Source organism: Polypterus senegalus, chromosome 9 (genome assembly GCF_016835505.1).
Source record: "Polypterus senegalus isolate Bchr_013 chromosome 9, ASM1683550v1, whole genome shotgun sequence".
NCBI classification, from domain to species: Eukaryota; Metazoa; Chordata; class Cladistia; order Polypteriformes; family Polypteridae; genus Polypterus; species Polypterus senegalus.
The window spans coordinates 166,912,074-166,933,471 of NC_053162.1; the positions used below are offsets into that span (position 1 = coordinate 166,912,074).

Genomic DNA, 21,398 nt, shown 5'->3' on the forward strand with positions numbered 1-21,398 from the left:
AGATAAAAAGCGAAATTACTAAAATAGATGAAGAACACGCCAGACTACCAAGCGAGACTCTACATAGGAGGAGGCAGGCTCTACATTCGGAATAAAACCTCTTGACAACTAAAGAAACTGAACAACTAATCTACAAATCCAGACATTATTATGAACATGGAGAGAAAGCTAATAAGCTTTTAGCTCAACAAATTCACAAGCAAGAAGTGCGCAATGCAATCTCGGTAATCACCAACACGAACGGAGATAAAATCGTCGAACACAAAAATAAAATGCACACTTTCAGAGACTACTATAAATCCCTATATACTACTGAGTTTAAAGAAGACAACACACAATCTAATGCATTTCTGGATACATTACAGATACTACAAATAGATGCTTTTAGTGCGGAGGAACTTGATAAACCTCTGGCATTATCAGAATTACTAGATGCTATAAAGTCACTCCAAGGCGGGAAAGCAGCAGGCCCTGATGGCTACCCTGCAGAATTTTACAAGAAAGTCTCCGCTCAGCTAGCTCCCTTTCTATTAGCAACATTTACAGAAGCCAGAGATAATCAATCTCTTCCTCAAACCTTTCACCAAGCACTAATCACTGTTTTTCCAAAACAAGTGAGGGAGAAAGTGCTCCCCTCGGTAATATCACGAGACCAAACTGAATTTATTAGGGGCCGACACTTATCTTCAAATCTTCGACACCAGTTTAATGTAATATACTCACCAACTAAATCAAACATCCCAGAAATATTATTATCATTGGATGCAGAAAAAGCATTCGACATGATTGAATGGAAATACCTTTTTACTACATTGGAGAAGTTTGGCCCGAACATTTGTGCATGGATTAAATTACTATATACTAACCCAGAAGCTTCAGTTTGCATCAACAACATTTGCTCAGACTACTTTAAACTAGAACGTGGCACTAGACAAGGATGCCCCTTATCACCGCTGCTGTTTGCGATTGCCATTGAACCACTGGCAATACATTGTCAAAATACTGATCAAATAAAGGGGATTAGCAGAGAAGGACTAGAACAGAAAATCTCATTATACGCAGATGATATGGTATTGTATATATCGGACCCAGAAAAATCTGTGCCTGCAGTCTTAACAGCACTCACAGAATTTCAAAAGATCTCTGGTCTCAGAATTAATCTGAATAAAAGTGTACTGTTTCCAGTGAATTCTCAAGCATATAATATTAGATTAGATACCCTACCTTTTGTCATTGCAGAACAGTTTAAATACCTAGGGGTAAACATCACAAGTAAACATAAATCTCTATATCAACAAAATTTCACCATCTGCATGGAGAATATTAAACAAGACTTGCATAGAAGGTCAACCCTTCATCTCACACTAGCTGGAAGAATTAACACTGTTAAGATGAATATTCTTCCTAAACTCCTTTTTTTATTTCAAAACATTCCAATATACATTAATAAATCATTTTTTAGGCAATTACATTCAACAATAACCTAATTTATTTGGAATTCAAAACATCCACGCATCAAAAGAGCGACCCTACAAAGACAAAAGGCAGAAGGCGGCATGGCTCTACCTAACTTCCAGTTTTATTACTGGGCAGCAAATATACAGGCGATAAGAACCTGGACAAAAATAGAAGAACATACACAGGCATGGACCGCAATAGAAGTAAAATCCTGCAATACTTCTTTGTATTCCTTGCTCTGTGCTCCAATACATACACGTTATCGGCAATATACAAATAACCCAATTGTGCTCCACTCACTTAGAATCTGGAACCAATGTAGAAAGCATTTTAAGACGGAGAAGCTTCTATCTGTGGCACCTCTACAAGAGAACCACCTCTTTCAACCTTCACAAACATATGCAGTTTTTAATAACTGGAAAAAATTTGGAATTAACTTGCTTAGAGATCTTTATATAGACAGCGTCTTGGCATCCTATGAACAACTACATTCCAAATTTAACATTCCAGCTGCACATTTCTTTCACTATCTTCAAATCAGGAATTTTGTTAAATAGAACCTTCCAGATTTTCCTCATCTTGCACCCTCATCCATGCTGGAAAAAATATTGCTCAATCTCAAGGACTTAGACTCCATCTCTACAATATATAAAATCATTTTACAATCCCTCCCTTTCAAAGATCCAAGAGGACACTGGGAAACAGATCTCTCAATTAATATATCAGAAAAGGAGTGGAAAGTAGCATTGCAGAGAATTCACTCGAGCTCCATATGCGCAAAGCATACAATTATACAACTCACAATTATATATCGAGCACATCTGTCTCGACTAAAACTCTCCAAAATGTTCCCAGGGCATGATCCAACCTGCGAATGTTGCAACCAAGTCCCAGCCTCACTGGGTCACATGTTTGGTCCTGCACCAAATTAACATCATTCTGGACTAAAATTTTTAATTACCTTTCAGACAGCCTTGGACTCACAATCCCTCCTAACCCATTAACAGCTGTGTTTGGGGTTTTTCCAGAGGGGCTTAAAGTGGAGAAAGACAAACAAATTGTGATTGCATTCACTACACTTTTGGCACGCAGAATGATTCTGATAAACTGGAAGAACCCAAACTCTCCTCTTTTAAGTCAGTGGAAAACCGATGTATTATATTAATTGAAATTGGAAAAAATCAAATACTCAGAGGATCCGTACAGACTTTTTTCAAAACATGGCAGGATCTAATCAGTAACATTTTAAAATAAGGTCATGAAGCATAGAAAATTTATTAATTTAGGTATGTTTACAAGCCTTAAATTTTACGCCATTCGGCTTGCTCTCTCTCTCAGGGGTGGGGAGCGATCTGTTCTTAAGTCAATTTTTCTTTTTGTAAAAACTTGATTCTTTGTATGGATTGCAATAAATATTTTTCTTTTTTATTTATTTATTTTTTTTATTAATGTTACTAAAAGAACAATATCAAAGTCAGTCTCAAAGGTGTTTTGTTCTGTCAGTCTCATTGTGAAAAAATACAAAGTGAAGTAAACTGGAAACAATCTGTCTTGTTGAACAGTATTCTTTCCTAACTCGTTACTCAAAGTGAAAAAGGAGAAAAAGTGTTACTTTGTTGTAGCTTAAGTATGAATCTGTAGGTTTTCTCAATCCTAATTGGAAAGAATCAAAATTATAAAGAAGCTACTATGATACAAATAAATCACCACATAAGTTAAGTAATAATATTGCATTCCATCTACAGTATGTGAAAAAGGTTGAAAGTACATATACAGTTAGGCTATTAATACCTTGATCTGTCCCAAGGAAACCCAGAGATTTAGAATAAAAATCACCCAGGTGAAAAAAGATGGGAAAATTTAGTGGAGACTAAAAACTGAACAAAGCCCACTTCACAACTCAAAAAGCAGTTTATCGAGTAACTCAATCAAGTTGTATTTTCTATTGAAGAGAGAATTCTACGCTTCAAAGCCTGGACATTTCTTGCCAAGAGGATTTTGTTTCCTGCTCTTCTACAACTACAATCACATCAACCCAACTTTTAAAAGCCAAAAGTTGTGATTCTATCTCTGAAAAAAGCACCACCCTACCGTAACTTCACATTCTGTCCAGTGTAGGATTCATAGGGCTTTTCCACATGCATGAACTCAAAGTCAAATGTCTGTGACTGTGGGAGCTCTCCTGGCCTGGCCAGATCTTTCACAAGGGAAACAAACTCATGATGGTTGCCTCGGTCGTAGTATAGCTCTGTCAAAAAAGAGAAGAAAAAGGTTAAACACAGATTAGGAAGGAAAAAAAGGAAGCGTTCCTCTGACACATAAATCTTAGTCACTAGCTTGATTGGAAAGTATATATAGAATATGAGTTTTAAAAGCTGAGGTCTTGTGAAGCTTCAGCAATGAGTACTGTAGCTTGGTGCGACTATTTTAACTGTTCACTTTTTGAGCAGTTATAAAGCACTGCCTCTTCCTATACAAGCTGAAGGCTGAAGCACATTAAATGGGGCCTGACCTGAAACAATAAAACAAAGTTATACCTACATGTATTATAATGTCATGAAATCATAATAAATATTTTTTACTAGTGTGGTACTTTCATACAAATATGAACTACTTGCTTGACATCCTCTCTCTTTATTCATTCTAGTTTGATCTTTAAAATCTTTTCGAGCTGTTCCCACTCTTTTATAGAAGTCACTGTCTGCATTTTCTCTCCACTTTATTATGTTTCATTGTTACTGGAAGTGGGCTTAAATGGCTATGAAGCTGGATTTGCAACAACTAAAGACAACTTATGGAAGACAAATGTCTGAACCGTTTGAAAAAAATATATATACTTTGTGGTTTAAAGTTCAGTGACCTTGCAAAATATGTATTTCTGTCAATTCTGTTCTACTACACAATGTACTATATTAGTAGGCATTATAAAATGTGCAATATGAACATTTTCAGCTCTTCCCAACCTGCAGGAAGCTTTTAACATGACTATTGTACAGATACTCTTTTTAAGAACAGTTGGTACTTATGCTATTTCAAAATGAGAGTTTGGTTTCACATTTTCAGTAATGTGAGCAAAACAAAGATAATACACTTGTGGTATGCTGCATGCCCTGAGCAAATAATTTCAATCTGTTTAATTCAAAGCCCAACAATATCTTTGTTTTATTGGAAAATTGAAAAACAAAGTAAATCTGGGAAAAATATTAACATTACCGAGCCAATTATATATCTATACTAATATATCTTCTTCTTCTTTCAGCTGCTCCTGTTTATATATAAATTTATCACACATGTTTACACTTCATTTTTTCTGTTGGTGCATAGTAGACAAATGCTTTTACTGAAATTCACATTTAGGCACATTTCAAGTCTTCTCCCTGTGCCTGTGTGGGTTTACCACCAGTTTTACTTGGGTGCATTCCATAGACTAGCATGTCAGGTTAACTGGAGACTCCAAATTGTCACAGTGTTTCTGTGCATCTCTGCATACACATGACCTGTGTAAAACTTGCACACAATTTAGGTTACATGCCCAAAGGTGCCATGATAAGCTTTAGCACCTAACAACCTGAACTATATAAAAGTGTGAGGAAAATGGATGGACATTTAAATGCACAGCCTCTCAAACAGTGAAATACATTTTATTTAAGAAGAGAAGAATGTCTTGTTTTGAGGGATCCCACATTATGTACGTCTCTTTACCAGTTTTACTTGTTGCCTTTTCCCTGAATTGACAAAGGTTAAAAAATATATCAGAAAGATGTAGCAAGAAAATGATCTCAAACATACAATAGCATCGAAAAAACATAATCGCTGAATGAGTAGTGAAAATAAAAGTTCAAGATCCAGTTTTAATCCCACGGAAATTTATTTCAAGATGTAAAACAGGCAGCTCACACTAGAAGCCCCGTCAAAAATAGCTGAATTAATTTTGCTCACCACAGTGAGAAATTGGAAGGTACTATATCATACCACACTATATTCTAAGCCCACTTAAGCCTAAAACGGTTGCAGGAAGCAGGAGCCTAAGCCAGTTAGCACAGTGTGCAAGGCAGAAATAAGCCCTTCGACAGGGCACCAGTTCATCACAGGGGAACATATTCACATATACCACACTCCACCAATCCTGTGTGTCTTTAGACTGTGGGAGGAAACCAGAATGCCCAGAGGAATCCCAAGCAGATGGGAGAACATGCAAATTCCACAGAGGGAGGACCCATGACATGAAACCTGTGAACTTTTAAAATACAGTACGTCTGAAAATTACGCTGGTGTAGGTGATTAAAGGAATACTAAAATCACATATCTTTTTTTTTTTTAAATATAGGTTGTGTACCCCATTTAGTTTTTAGTGATGGCAGGAAAAAGACAGGATTCATGATCAGTGAATGAGTTGGAGAGGCCCATCTTCAATTCAAAAACAAAGTATAAGGGAAATGGGTCTCTAGTTTTTGATGTACACTGATTATTCTGGAAGTAACTATTAATAATATTTTAGCAAAAAATTAATGTGTTTTGCATGTTTTGAGCACAAGACTATATAACAGACATGCAGATAATGCAACACAAATAACATGAGAATCTTTTTCTCTTTTCATATTTTTTGCTGTTGTACAGCAGTGGCTATTATTCAGATTAATAATAGAAACTGTTTTCTCTCATTCTTCTTGAAGACATAAGATTGGCTATCACTATAAACTGCATGTATTTTGTAACATTGAAAAAACATATATGTTTTGGGTGGAATATTCCTATAACAGTCCCCGATTTTCAAGTTACAGCAGTTTGTGATGATCAGCAGAGAATTTACTCCTGGTTTAACCGAAAATGACATGTGGTGCAGTGGGTACCTCTCCCAGCTCTACAGTACTGGGTTCTAATCCTGATCAGAGCACTGTCTGTCTGGAAGTTAACACACTATTTAATTGTCTGTGGGAGTTCTCTCCCACATCCAAAAACATGTTTATGAGTTGCCTAGCAACTCTAAACTGGAGCAATGTGGGTTTTGTTATCTCAATTCACCTGACAGGCTCCAGCTCCCACAACGCTGAACTACACAGAGTTCGATTAATAACAGATGAATTAATGCAGTTTATTTCATAACTATAAAACTGGACAATTAAAGTTTTTTCTGTATTGTATATACAACAGTGACGATTGTGGAACTTTGATTTTCCATAATTTCAAAACCTTTACCTCAAGGGATGGTTTCACATAACTTGTAAATATTCTGCTCTGGACACATACGAAAGTGAAGTGGGCTGTAGAAGAGCAAACAAAAACAAGTTATGTGAACATATGAGTCGAAAGACAGTGATGATGCATGTGAATTTGTAGGCATTATCAATGCTACATTGTGGGATTTGGTCTCATGCGTTGTATCAATGAAAAACGCTATAAACTTGACCATGTTCTCATTATACTCATCATGCAATCACAAATTTAGCACACTGCAGAAGTGGCCCACGTCACGTGTTTTTGTGCTACAGTTCAAGGCGCTATACAAATGTAAACAACATTCTGTTCTCTGCGTTCTGCACTTGTCGCATGTTTCTGGGAAAAGGACAGGTCGGCAAACATAACTCGTTGTGTGAGATTCGACAGCAGGCAGACAGGAAGCCAGGCTCGTGAAAAGAAGGCTGCACAGCGCCTGGTCCCTAGGGAGACGCTTGCCTCTGCGCTCTTTCCCTCCCCCGCTAGATGCGCCACACTCACCAATCTGACCGATGAACTCGATTTTGATACCCAGGTGCTCCAGCCGTTTGCCCGGGTTCTTCAGTGTCAGGTTCACTTTGCCGGACACTGTCTCTCCGTCGTAAAATAAAAAATATTTGTCCTTTTTGCCGTCCTCTGTCTTGTGCTCCACTTTCTTCCTCGTCTCGGCATCGTTCAACACTATATCAATTTCTGCACTTTGGCCAAAACTGAAAAAACTCATCGTTGCAGCTCTGGTTACAAACGCGCCTCTGTGAGCAACAGCCCGAGCATACACTTTCTCAGTCGTGTCCGACTCTGTTGCTTTATCTTGAGTAATATCGGGAAAGTAAATACTGTCTTCAGGTGTCTGACAGACTGCACTGTAATTCCACTGCTGGCACTGTTCAATTTAACGAAAAGAGTGCGATTTCCGCCTCCTGTCTCCGCGCAAGCGCTGCGCAGGCGTGGGCCTCTCCAAGACGCGAGAACGCCCAAAGTAAATGTGGAATCGTGCCATCACTGTCGCGGTTTTCCACAGCCTGCTTTTCGGTATGGCGCTTATTTATGGATCAGAGGTACTTCAAAGGGAAGGGGCTTTCGTGATTAGAATGTAAAATGATGTATGCGATGATAGCGGTTTATATCATCGTTAATATTAGCCATTATTTAAAAACTCGAAACTTATTAATATTAAAAAAGCAAAATCTGTGTTCAAGACGAATACAGAGAAAAACTTAATTTAATTTAATTAATTGTTAATGCATTAATAATGACATTTTCTAGAAAATATTTTTTCAAAGTAAAAAAAAGTGCCTAATATTATTTACAGCTTTGTATGATTATATTATGTTATAGGTGTCTGCATTTATTTCCAACTGCATTTATTTCTATAGCACATTTCACACGCAAATTGTGGAAAACCACTTGTGCCAAAGTGAAATTAACAAAATTTCAACGGTGAAGTAAATACTCACATGTACTGTAGGGTATTAGAGTCTATCCCATCCAGCCTAGGGTACAAGACAGGAACAAGCCCTGAACAGAGCACCAGTCCATTGCAGGGCAACCATATCAAAGGACTTTACAAGATGTGAAAGAAATAGTTACAAAAAAAAAATAAAATAAAATTAGGTAAGAATAATAATGGATACATAACATACAAGACCCTACATCAATATGCACTTATATAAAATCCATATTTAATTAGTAAAAAAAGTAGAATCCTGATATATACTACTGGTTTTTACTCCTCTAAAGTTGTGTCCATTGATAACTTCAGATGTCTGGGAAGGACATATTAAAAAAAAACAAAACTCCATAGGTAAGCTGGAGAAAAACAAAATCTGCACTGGGCATTGTATCTAACATAAATGTACATAGGCTGTTCCTTTTTTTTTTGGCTTTGTCCTAGAGGATTCAACGCAGTGGGTCTCATTGAAAGTTGGAGTATCTGCTTTCATTCAGACATCACAGGCGGCTGCGCAGTACTTTCCTCAGGTGGTCAAAAGAATGGAATAGAAAGCAGAGAAAACAGAAATTAATGATATCAAATCCATGAAGAACAGGATAGCTGTATGCATGTATAGTCAATGAGGAGTAGATTAAAATTTAGCTACAAAAAGCCAAATTAAAAAGTGGATTTTTAGCATTTTTTTAAAAGAATCTGTGGTGTTAGCTTCACATTATCTGTATTGGTAAATTATTCCAGATTTTTCATGCAAAACAGCAAAATTCCACCTCGGCACTTCTTTTATGCGTAAGTCTTGAAATAATAAGCAGACCACCATTAGAAGATCTAAGTGTATGACTTAGAATGTAAGGGGACAGGCATTATAAAATATAGGAAGGAGCAAGATTATTTAGGACTTTATATATCATTAGTAGTATTTTGTAGTTAACTCTAAAGGACATGGGCAACCAATGCAATGTTGCTAAGATTGGGGATATGTGTTCAAATTTTATTTCTGGTTAAGATTCTTGCTGCTCATTCTCAACTAATTGCGCCTGATTGATGTTTTTCTTTAGTAGTCCTGTTAGGAGTGCATTACAGTAATCTAGTTGACTAAAACAAAAGCATGAATTAATTTCTTAGCATCTTGCTGTGTTAAAAGAGGTGTAAGCTTTGCAATGTATCTTAAATGGAAAATGCTGTCCTAGTAATCTGGTTAATGTGCAAAAGTGTAGGTCAAAATCCATGATTACACCTAAATCTTTTAGTTCTGCCTTGACTTTTAATGTTAAGGGGTCAGGTTTACTGCCAGAGAGGCCAGTCCATTGTATAAGGTGATTTACAAGATTTCTATGGTTGATGGTGTCAAATGCTGTGCTCAAGTCTAAGAGAATAAGAACAGATATGTGTCCCCTGTCCGCATTAATCCACAAGTCATTGCTACTTTAAAAAGTAATGTTTTTGTACTATGATTTGTTGTAAAGCCTGACTGAAAGTTATCAAGAATGTAATATTTGTTCAAGTAATCATTGCTTTAATAGTGTTTTTTTCTAGAGGTTTAATTAAAAAGGCAGGTCAGAAGTAGGTCTGCAGTTGTTGTGGCCAGTGGAGTTGAGATTATGTTTCTTTAGTCGGGGTTTAACTACAGCAGACTTTAGACAATCTGGGAAGACCACAGTATCTATTGATGAGTTAGCTATGTCAAGTACACTATCAGTAAGGACATCACAGACTTTTTTGAACTAGTCAGTTGAGACTAGCTCAAGGAAACAGGTGGAAGGTTTTAGTTGAAAAATTATTCTATGGAGTTCAGATAAACCCATTTGAGTGAAGGAATTTAATAGCTTGCTGAGGTTCAACAGAATTAACTTCAGAGGGGTGTATTATATAACATATAATATTGTTTATTTTGTGTTTTAAAATTCTGTAAAAACCTCACAAAAATAAATGTATTTATTTATTTTATTTATGTGTGCATTTATTTATAAATTACTTTAATCCAAGATGACTTGCAAAAAATATAGATACTGTAGAGAAGTATCTGGTCAGAGCCAGGATTACAGGCATTTGCACTTGTTCATCTGTGCCAGTTGAACTGGTTAACATCACATCTAAAAAGCCATCCTACAACCATTTTAAATTCATGTATCCTATGCCAGGAGAGGTCATCTGGTGGTTACCAACTTCATGAAGTGTTTTGACCCTTAACCATAACAATGCAGATGGAGGGTCTGCAGTGTTGACCACTTGCTGCCCCTGTTGCTTGCTTATTGACACAGATGAAACATCTAAAATTATAATTTGCTTTAAAGATATTGAGCAATGGTTGAATAATAATTTCCTGCAACTGGATGATAACAAGACAGAAGATATTGTATTTGTGTATTCTTTCACGGGCACTTGGATGGAAATGCGTGCTTCTTTGTTTTTATCTATGAAATCACAGGCTAGGAATCTAGGAAATGTTTTTGATCCTGACTTCAATTTTAAAAACAGATCAATTCAGTGGTAAAAAGCAGTTAATTCCAACTTAGGTTAATAAGGAAAATATAATCACTTCTCCCTCGTACTGACCTAAAAAATTTATTAATGTTTGTATTACCTTTATGTGGGTGTTAGCTAGTCAACCTTGTCATGCCTACAACTAGTTCGGAATGTGGCTGTATGATTGCCGGCTGAAACAAGAAGAGAGACCATATCACCCCAGTATGAACCTCAATACACTGGCTTCCACTTCATTTTTGGATACAGTTCAATGACCCATTGTTGGTTTTTAAATATCTTAATGGCTGGGACCTTCATATACAATTAACTTAGGTCTTCAAGTTAGTTATTGCTCTTCTCCAGCTGGGGTGTGTAGGTGCAAGTACATCAGGGACCACTAGTGGGAGTAGTAAGCAAGTAGCTCCTGGGGGTTCCAAAGCCTATAGCCCTAACCTCAAAGGTATTCCAAAGAAAGTCCCAGTAGTTGTTTCTGGCAAAAACTTAAAAATCTATTCCAGTTGTTCATTAAGGGATCCTAGAGTTAGGAGTAGAGTAGGGTAAGAGTTCAACTGGCAGAAGAGAAAGAGGCCAGAGTAACAGTGGTAGAAATGTACTGAAAACTACAAGTATCCCACCAGACTGACAGAGGTCCGAATCCTGTGTTTGGTGAGATGTACTGGGGCAGGCAGGTTTTTTTTGTTTTTTTTTAATAACATTTCTCCACCTCCTTACATTTATCCCCTTTGTATGATTATTCATTGTTAATAAAGCACCATTGTGAATAAATTGGTCTCCTTGACATTCAGTATGCGTTCAGGGAATGGTTCAAGTGAGGTCCCATCTTCCAAATAGTTAAGACAGATATGACTATTTAGCAAGAAAGTACAAATTAAGTGGTAACAGAATCAAACACTTTGTCATACCAAATAAGAATTACAGATGAAATAAAGGAGTCGTGTGGAGAGTTAGCCTTAGTTTTAGTGCAAGGAATCAGTTGCCACTCCCTTTCCTATCTGAAGTACAGTGGAAAATCAGTTTTCGAACTGGCAAAATATATATACATGTCAAATAAAGATGACTGTCTTACATTTTCTGTTAAGACCTAAATGCATTATTACAGTGTTTTACAAAGACTTAATGAATAATTGAACATGCTACTGATATTAAATAATGTATTTCAAAATATGATGGGTTTAAAAATAATTCATTTTGTTCCCTATCAGATATTTCCATCTTTGATCTATTATTAATTATCCCCAGTCTAAATTACTTTAGGTTATTTATGCTCTGCAGTACTTTTTTGTTAATTGTTAACTAAATGTACTGCTGGAAGTGGGGGTTTGTGTTATATTGAGTAATGATAACCTCAAAAATATGGAGTCTATTAAATATCACAGTTATTTGAAATATTTAATTTTAAAACTGACATCTGTTATAACTAGGAGTCTCAAGACATGCAAGTCCCCAAAAGCTACAAAAGGATTTCTAATAATGAGGGAAATATACCGCCAAACCCCAGATAGATAAATGGGCAAACACAGAAAAATGCTTGGGCACACAGAGAAGCTCTGTAGAGCATGATGGCAAAATGGAGTTGCCTAAAAACACAAGGCAATCAAAGGTGAACACTGTCCCAATACAGAATCCCAAGGCAAAGTCAAAAAACAGAGCACAAAGGTCAAAACCCCAGAGAAATCAAAAAGCACATGTACAGAAAAAAACACTAGAGCTCACCAAACTCCCGGAGTGCATTCAAAATGAACCACCAGGAACTGTGGAGGACCCTCTGGATTTATAGGGTGGAGGGGAGTTCCTGGTGGTGATTGGTAGGTGGCCCTACCTCCTGGGCAACCATCCACAAAACACAAAGAACCAAACCCAGACAATATACATACATAGTATCACACATGTGCGACTAGGAGGGAGCTGAGTGGACCAAGTGGAGGTAATTACCTGTCAGGCCAGGGGGTGGTGGGGTGCACTAAGCCTACCTCTGATATCTCTGCAGGCCATATATGGGAAAACCTGCCTGATTTAACATCACTTCCAGTTCTGGCGCCCAGACTGACGTCACTTCCAGTTCCTTTTATTTGGCCTTAGCCAACACCCAACCTTCATCCACAGCTCATGTGCCTGCTCTTGAGTGGACCTGTTTGGGTTTGGGTTGAATTCTCAGTCCATTTTCTGCCTGCCAGCCTGGGGCACTCCTACCTTTATCAAAGGTTTTTTCCTTTGTGGAACATAATTAAGTGGTCCCCTTACTAGGGAGCCCATAATAAGTCTCCAATGTGTTCCCTCCTGAACCTGGATCTCTTCTGTATGCCCCTTGTCCATGTTCCCAGATTCCCTTCACAGGTTTCTGGGTTGAAACCAACTCCAGCTTTCCCTGATACACACCGACCAACCCTCACTCAGTGACACAGGAACGGCACTCTCCTACCTGATGCTTCTTGGCTCAGTGACTTTGAGGGTGTGTCAAGGCTTTTTTTTGGTCTGGCTTCCAGTTCCATAAGGACGCCCTCATTCTGCTGATTATGCCACTGAGAAATGAACAGCCTCGACAAACACAAAGAGGTTTGGGGCAGCCGCTTATATATTGTTCCTGGCTGCACTAGGGTTTTTAAGAGCACTCCAGTGCACGGTTTTCAGTTCTGAATTGAACTGATGAGGTTTTGAAAGATGATGGTTTTATAAACCGTGAACCGGAAGTGGTGTCAGCTGGCCGCAAATGGAAGTGACATCAATCTGGGGGCCAGAACTCGAAGTGATGTCAGTCTGGGCACTGGAAGCGGAAGTGACATTGATCTGGGTGCCGGAACCACAAGTGATGTTAAATCAGGCAGGTTTTCCCGTATTTGGCCTGCAGCGATAACAAAGGTAGGTTTAGTGCACCCCACGACCCCCTGGCCTGGTGGGTAATTACCTCCACTTGGTCCACTCAGCTCCTTCCTAGTCGCACCTGTGTGACAATAGACATAATCAAGAACAAAGAATAATGCAAATGCTCAATAAAAGTAACATTAATGTAAATAAAAGAATCAAAAATGGACAAAACAGACCTAAAAATGAATTTGAACCCTAGCCAGTGGGGGATACACTGGCTGAAACACATCTTTCTATTTTTGTATTGCTTTATTAATGTGTTGACTGTTGAGTTATTTATGTAATAAAAATATATAGCAGTATAATAGAGAAATACCTGACTTATGTACAAATTAAATGGTTAGACACTGCATTAGCACAAATTATAGGGGTAAAAATTAATATTTTAAAGAGAAGGCAACAGGAAGGACTTATTTACTCAATGAGTTGTGGGAATCTGGAATAAACTACCAACCCATGTAGTTGAAGCAGAAACGCTGATGACTTTCAAGAAGTGTGTGGATGAGATACTGGAACAGCTTAGCTATGAGCTGAACAACCGAGCTTGATAGACCGAATGGTCTCCTCTCTTTTGTCAAATTTCTTAAGTTCTTATGTGCTAACAGATATACTGTAGTTAAGTATAAGGCACTTAACACTGGTAATTTAAGTAACTTTCCTGTCCATCTCTTATATTACACAACCCTTATAGCTTGCATAAACTTTAATTGTCTGGACTTTATCTGAACACGTTAATAAGTAACCAAAACAAAAAAGCATTCACTTATAGAAATAACTAACATAAATTTCCATACAAACTACTTAGTTGAAAATTATAGTGGCACAAGTCAGAACAAGGAAGGTAACTGTGTATGACAGAAATGGCAAACTCTCCTCCCCAGGTCATGAAGGTATACAGATAATTAAGTCCTCAGAGCAGTTCCAGACAGGGCTCAATGGCAGTTGTCTGATTCAAGTAAGCGATGAGTGATTCATGAGTCTCTCTCTCTCTCTTTTTCTCACTCTCTCTCTGTCAACAATGAGCCTGTCATTTGATGGCTTCCATGGCAGGTTGGGGTGGGGAAGCATGGACTGTGTAGGTTCTTTTTGCTGGATAAAACCCCAAGGGAGCTCACATTTAAAAAAAGCGAGATGGAAGTCCTAATACAGGTACACTCATCACAACACCAAAAAGCTGGCCCAGATCACATAAATGAATAACTGTTTAGACCAAAATGTTACTATTTTAATGAAGGTAATTGAGGTAAGTTGTCAAATCCTAGACCTATAAAAGCAATACATAGTCTTAAAAATCAAGCTTTTCATTTACATCCAATTAGGCTTTCCATTTGCACAAATACCTCTTTCTAGTGTATGTTTGTAGAGAGCTAATTTATTTCCTGGCAGCAATGGAGACAAGGCATGAACCAATCCAAAATGACACTGTGGTCTATCAAAGCACACACTTCTAAACATAGACAGGTTCACCAAGTGAGCCAATCAAACCTACTGCAAGTTGTTTCACACAACGCAATGAAAAAAAACTAGTCCTGAAGGGTAATGCATGTGATCACCAGGAAAATGTGCAAAGTCCAAAGCACACCAGCTGGGAATCAAAGTGGGGCTGAGGCTAAATGAGAGTGCAACATTACCTGCTGTCCCAGAACATCATTTACTTTTTTAATTATTGATTAAATAACAATAAATCTATAGTGGTATTTGTTTGGGACCAATTTGTACTTTAAAAATTATGCAGATTTTACATTTTTTGAAATTTATTGAGGAAACTGACTAAAGGCAATGTTTAATACTTTAACCTAACACATCTATTTAGAATCGTTGGTGACTCAAAGTTACTATGCTTTAACCCGCTAGTACTAATAATATTATTTTCTGTGTTCTCTTATTTCTACATTTATAAATGTAAATCTATAAATCTCCATGTAGTGTTTTGACACATATCATATCATATATAAAACTTAGATTTATGAATAAGGTAGAGAATAGACACTGTGCATTAAATTTACAGTTGTATGAATGCAATGAGATTGGCTTTAATACTGCTTTAATTTGTGAGTTGTTCTGAGTAAAGGGCATCTAGTAAATAAACAAATGTACTGGTAAATAAATTACCTTAATGATCATCATTTGCTGCAACTGATTATGCTAACTGGTTCATTAATAAATAACTAGAAAAGTTTCCTATCATTACAAATGGAAAAAAAGCTAAATTTAGAAAAAGTAAAGCGAATACGTTAGTAATTCATAAATGAGTGCTGCACTAGGTACCATCACGTCACTTTTTAAATTGTAAATTTTCCAGTGGAAGAGTTGAGTCGAGCGTGAGTATGATTTTGGCATTTGATATGCTGCACTAGTTAAGGCTCCTCTACTACTTTGTAGTAGCATGGAAAATAACTTTCTTTACATTCTTTGTTAAAGATGTAGTTTAGAGGATTCAAAGTTAAAGTATCTATCTATCTATCTATCTATCTATCTATCTATCTATCTATCTATCTATCTATCTATCTATCTATCTATCTATCTATCTATCTATCTACACAAAACAGGCATGATGCTGACACATTATGTAATGATACTTCATTACAGATTTTGAGATTGAATTCTGGGCCAGTCAATATCAGGGTTTCATATTCTCCACATACCGTAGCTGCATGAGTTTTCCTCTCATATCTAAAAGATACTGTACAATGGCATCAAAATGTATCCACCCTTGAGTTCCTCTATTATACCACATTTTTAAAATTGAATGTTTTCATGTCTATAACCAAAATTTAATATTAGATACAGGGCATCCAAGTAACACATTTTTTCCTTTGTGTAATTTGTTGAAGGAACAAAGTTATCCATTACCAGTTTGGCACTGTATGAAAACTAAGTGCCCAAATAAACACCCAATGAAATCTACCCAATTAAATTGGCAGTTATAATGAGCTAATTGAACACTGCCAGGTCTGAAGATAGCCAGTCCTGCTCAGTAAAAACTTCACTTATTTTGGTCTTTGCCATCAGAGTCAAGTTGCCAGCAGTCAGAAAGTATGTGATTTCATAATCAAAGGAAATTCCTGAAGACAGCAAAAAAAAAAAGGTTCTTGATATCTGTCAGTCTGAAAAGGCTGCAACAACATTCCTACGGCTCTGGGACTTCACTGAACCACAGAACTGTAATCTCCAAACAGACACTTGGAACAACAGAGAATGTTTAAAGGGGTGCCCGACATGCCAAAATTACTACAAGACCACAAGGTAAAATCATTCTGGAAGTCAAAATCTAAATAAATAAATAAATAAATAAAAGATCTGCAGTCTTCTCCTGACACAATGAGGATCACAGTTCATAACCGTCAAATTACAAAAATAATGAGCAAAAACTACCAAGGTGAAAACTTAACCAAAGAGAACATACCTACTTGCCTGTCATTTTCAAGGAAGCAAATGGATGATCCCTATGCTTTTGGGGCAAATGTTCAATAGGAAAATGATACAAAAGTGTAGCTTTTTTGACAGAAGGGGTCCCACTATGTCTAGCATAAGGTAAACACCACATTTAAATGGTGCCACATTTAAGATTGCTGAGCATTTCAGAACAACCCATTTTCGTCAATGGAAATTACGTGGCTATGTGCTTGGTTTTATGCATCTGTTAACAATGAAACACCTGAACTCCGTAATCTGAAGGGTATCCAGATACCTTTGGCTATATAGTGCATACAGTCAAGAACAGCTAGACTGGGTTTCTCATCTTTATGTAAAAAAAGGCCCCACTCTTCAACTCTTTGATAAGCATGTCCACCTGCTTTGGTGCATCAGCTTTACACTGTAATCAGTTAAGATAATGACAAAAGAATGGGCTTTATTTCTTTTGTACATGAGCTAATTTGCATTTGACTTATTTTTCTGCTGTATTTGTCACTCCCTCCAAATAATACAATGATTTTCTGGAAATGGGCTATTGACCAATTTACATTACCAGTAAAAAGGGATTTCACAGTAAAACATAATGCTGAAAAAATAGGCAAGCACAGACTTTCAAGCAAACTTGTATTTATCCATACATCCATCCATCCATTTTCCAACCCGTTGAATCTGAACACAGGGTCATGGGGGTCTCCTGGAACCAATCCCAGCCAACACAGGATGCAAGGCAGGAACCAATCCCGGGCAGGGCGCCAACCCACCGCAGTTTATCCATACAGGTCCTTAAAATATATTCTAACTCTCCAATTTCTTAGGCCAGCCTATATAATGTGAGCCATTAATAAGCTCAAAGACATTCTAACGTCAAAGTGAAAACACAAGATTAACCTAAGGAAGTTATATGCAAAATATGTTTAAACACGTTGAGTTAATATTTGGCAGGTACACATTTATTAGAAATTCTGCCATATTAGTGTTTTTATAAAATGGCTTTACACATCTGGTTGCTGCAGTTTGTATTCATTCTTTATAACAAAGCTGCTGAAGCTCTCTAAAGATGTGGACTGCAATTTTCAACTCCTTCTACAAATTCTTAATTTGCCAGATGATGAGGCCTTGACTTGAACTCTTCTTCTGGAGTATTTCTATTTACAGATTTACACCATTGAGCCACCTGTTGGATGGAGGAAGAATACTCCTAATGTAACATTCACATTCTATCTGCAAGCCCTAAATTCTGTCAAAAAATTTTATTGCTTAATTTTTTTCCTCTGTGTTCATTTATTCCTAAAATAGTGGCTAAAGTTAAATTCATTGTTCTCTTGGTTTTTATCTTTTTTAAAAAAGAAAAAAAAACTCCTTTTGTAATGCATATTGTAGACAATGAATTAAAGCATGCTCAAGAAAACCTAGCATGTCATACCCCAGTGATACGTTTCCCAATAAGGCACAAACCTTTATTTAAAGCATAATGGCAGACTCTGTGTCTGCTAATGCAGACATGTTGTTTTTGGTTTCTTGCTGATGTATTTAATAGGTGTAAGCTTTCAGTATATTTTATCTTCTTGTGTTTCTTTTTGTGCCATTTCTTTTGCCAAAAACCTTCCACTAAATTGACTTTAATTTATAATATCTCTTTCTTTACAGATTATTTTAATAAATTTGTAGTCTCTTTTCCCATTTCCCCATAATAAGCTGGAATCCAAATAAATCTTAAAATAACACTGAAGTGTTTAATGTTATACAAATGTAATCTTCTATTCTAATAAAAGAAACGGGCATTCATTTTGTTGAAATTAAATTGACTGACAGAGTTTTATTAACTTAAACACTAATGTATTCCCCAAATAAATCTCTTCAATATATTTTATCTCATTACTTTATTTATCAAAGAGAACATATTGCTTTGTACAGCGATCTACATTGTAGATTAGATTAGATAAACTTTGTCAATCCCAAGGGGAAATTCTGGTCCATGCAGCAGCAGAAACATACAAAACAAGGATACAGACTCACAGGCCAAATAATATAGCTAATCAATAAATCACTAAATAAATAAAAATAAATAATATATATTGCACAGATATAACTTAAGGAGTACATCAGGAGAAAGCATTAAATTGCCTGATAGCAATGGGCAGAAAAGACCCCCAGACGTGTTTCTTAGCACACTGTGTTGGAATGAGCCTGTGGCTAATAGTGATCTAAGACAGTGCCACCTGGAGGGGATGGAAAGGAGTTTTTATGATGGCATCTAATTTTGCTACCATTTTCTATTTCATAACAGCTTCCAGTGTTTCCAGGGTTCACGCTGCTCCATCATGATGTATTTACTTATTATGTTTTCTTTTTCTCTGAGATGGTTACTAAAGGAAGAACATTTTCCATCATACTAATATGTCAATGCTGGTGCAGTGGTAGTGTTCCTGCCTTGTAACAAGGAGACCGATTTCACATCCTAAGAACATTTCCAAAAGAAGATATTTCCTACCTATTAAACATGAACAATAATGTAATATTTGTCCACTGCAAAACACCATCTTTTTTAATTACTCCAGTAAAACTTTTTGGACACTTCACTTTTTAGCAGATGACTTTGGTTTTTAATTTCACATTAGTTTTTTTCTCTTTTCTTTGGAGTGACCTCAACTAAATAGTCCATTTTGGAGGTGCCCTTTACCATAATGAAAGGGATCTGTGTGATTAACCTGCAAACGTGGGCATAACATAATGCAGCCAGTTGGTTCATATTTATATGACTTCTAAAATGTGTTGTTTTGGGGAAAGCCTATTTAAGTGCCTAATAGCAAAAGCAGTGAATACATAAGAAATGAGTCATTTTATTTTATTTTTTTAATCAATTAAGAAGGATTAGTAAAATGTAATATTCTGTCTGACATTCAGATGGATGAAGTACCTGATGACTGGAAAGTTATGGGAAGACTAAATGGATCCAAATATTCATAAGCCGAAAAACCTTAATTTCTATCCTGTGCAAAAAAAAAGGAAATTACAATCAGAAATAAATCAAAAGACTATTTGTATGAAAATAATATAGCAAACAGCTGCCAGCATGGATTCTTGAAAGGATGACCCTGCCAAACCAATGTGTTAACACTTTTTTCAGCAGGCAAGTGGAGTATAGGACAAAAGCAAAGTATATGACATAATTTACTCAGGCTTTCAAAACAGTTGTGCTGTGGTTATGCACCAGCAATTAATTCTGACACAATAAACCACTGGCATTAAAGGTAACATATGCAAAACTGGATTTCATGTTTGCTAATCAGTAGGACACAACAAGTACAGATAAAAGGAGAGCTCTCCATGTAAGGTGAGATCTTCAGCAATGTCCACCAATGATCTGTGCTCATGACATTTCTCTTTCTAATTTATATTAAACACAAACAGACTAAATTAATTAGCAAATGTATGACATTTGCAGAAACCCTAAAGATGGAGGAAAAGAAAACACTGAGTCAGCAAAAACAAATCAATATGACCTAAACAATCTTCCAAATTTGGCAAAACATTTGGAAAAAGCAGTTTAGTTTAAAAAAGTGCTACAAACAGGCACGGGGAGTAGTCATTATAAACAGAAGTTGGGCGGTGATCTCCTACAGGAAGCAACTTCTGAATAGGACTTAGGGATTTATGTTGATTCAAAATTCTCATCATCCAGGCAATGTGGAGAAGCAATTAAATAGAAAAAAAAATATTAGGTTATATTGTAAAAACCACTGAATATGCCTAAATCATGAGAATTATGCTCAGACCATATCATGTCCTAGTGAGACCGTATCTGGAGTACTGTCTCCAGTTCTGGTCAGCATATTACAAACAAAAAATTGCAGATCTAGAAACTGTAGAACGGAGCAGCCAAGTGCATCCTGGGATTAAAGAGCATATCCTACCTACTCTGAGAAACTCAGGGAATTAAACCTCTTTAGTCCTGAGCATAAAAAGCCTAATCCATGTCTTAAAAATCTTCAAAGGCATTGATAAAACTGAATCAGTGACATTGTTTTAGGTAAATAATGAATCATATACTTGAGATGGAAATTAAATGTACGTAAATTTCAGTCAGGAAGCACTTCTTCCCACAAAGGGTTGTGTGATTTTGGCGCAGATTACTAAGTCATGTAGCTGAAGCAGAAACCTCTGCAATTTTTAAAATGTATCTGAATTAAATCTTAGGACAACTTAGCCATTAATTAACCAAACAAGCAACACATAGACTAAATGGTTGTCTTTCACTGTGCAGACTTCTTATATTTATTTTTATTTTACAGGTATTGAGAATAATGGCAGAGAATCTGAGTGAAAAACAAAAAACAAGGGTTCTGAAGCAGTATTGGAAGACTGGAAATGCTGAGAAGGTGCACAAAGCGTGGCACAAGGCACTTGGCACTATTCCACCAACATCTAACAATTTATCAGACATAAATTTGATGCAACAGGTTCAGTGGTTAATGCACCAAAATTTGGCCATTCTTGAACATCTGCGACA

The 21,398-nt window shown here is 36.7% G+C and overlaps 1 protein-coding gene across 1 annotated transcript in view; it reads right to left on the bottom strand.

Moving 5' to 3' along the window:
• The window catches only part of LOC120535943 (vacuolar protein sorting-associated protein 26B-like), a 43,164-nt gene extending 35,546 nt beyond the window's left edge, over nt 1–7,618 (bottom strand). The window contains exons 1-2 of the mRNA XM_039764157.1: nt 7,174–7,618; nt 3,550–3,706 (exon numbers count right to left, since the gene is read on the bottom strand). Coding sequence (XP_039620091.1) covers nt 3,550–3,706; nt 7,174–7,396 — 380 coding nt within the window. The 5' untranslated portion in view covers nt 7,397–7,618. The remainder of the gene's footprint in view (nt 1–3,549; nt 3,707–7,173) is intronic.
• Between the last annotated feature and the right edge of the window lie 13,780 nt (nt 7,619–21,398).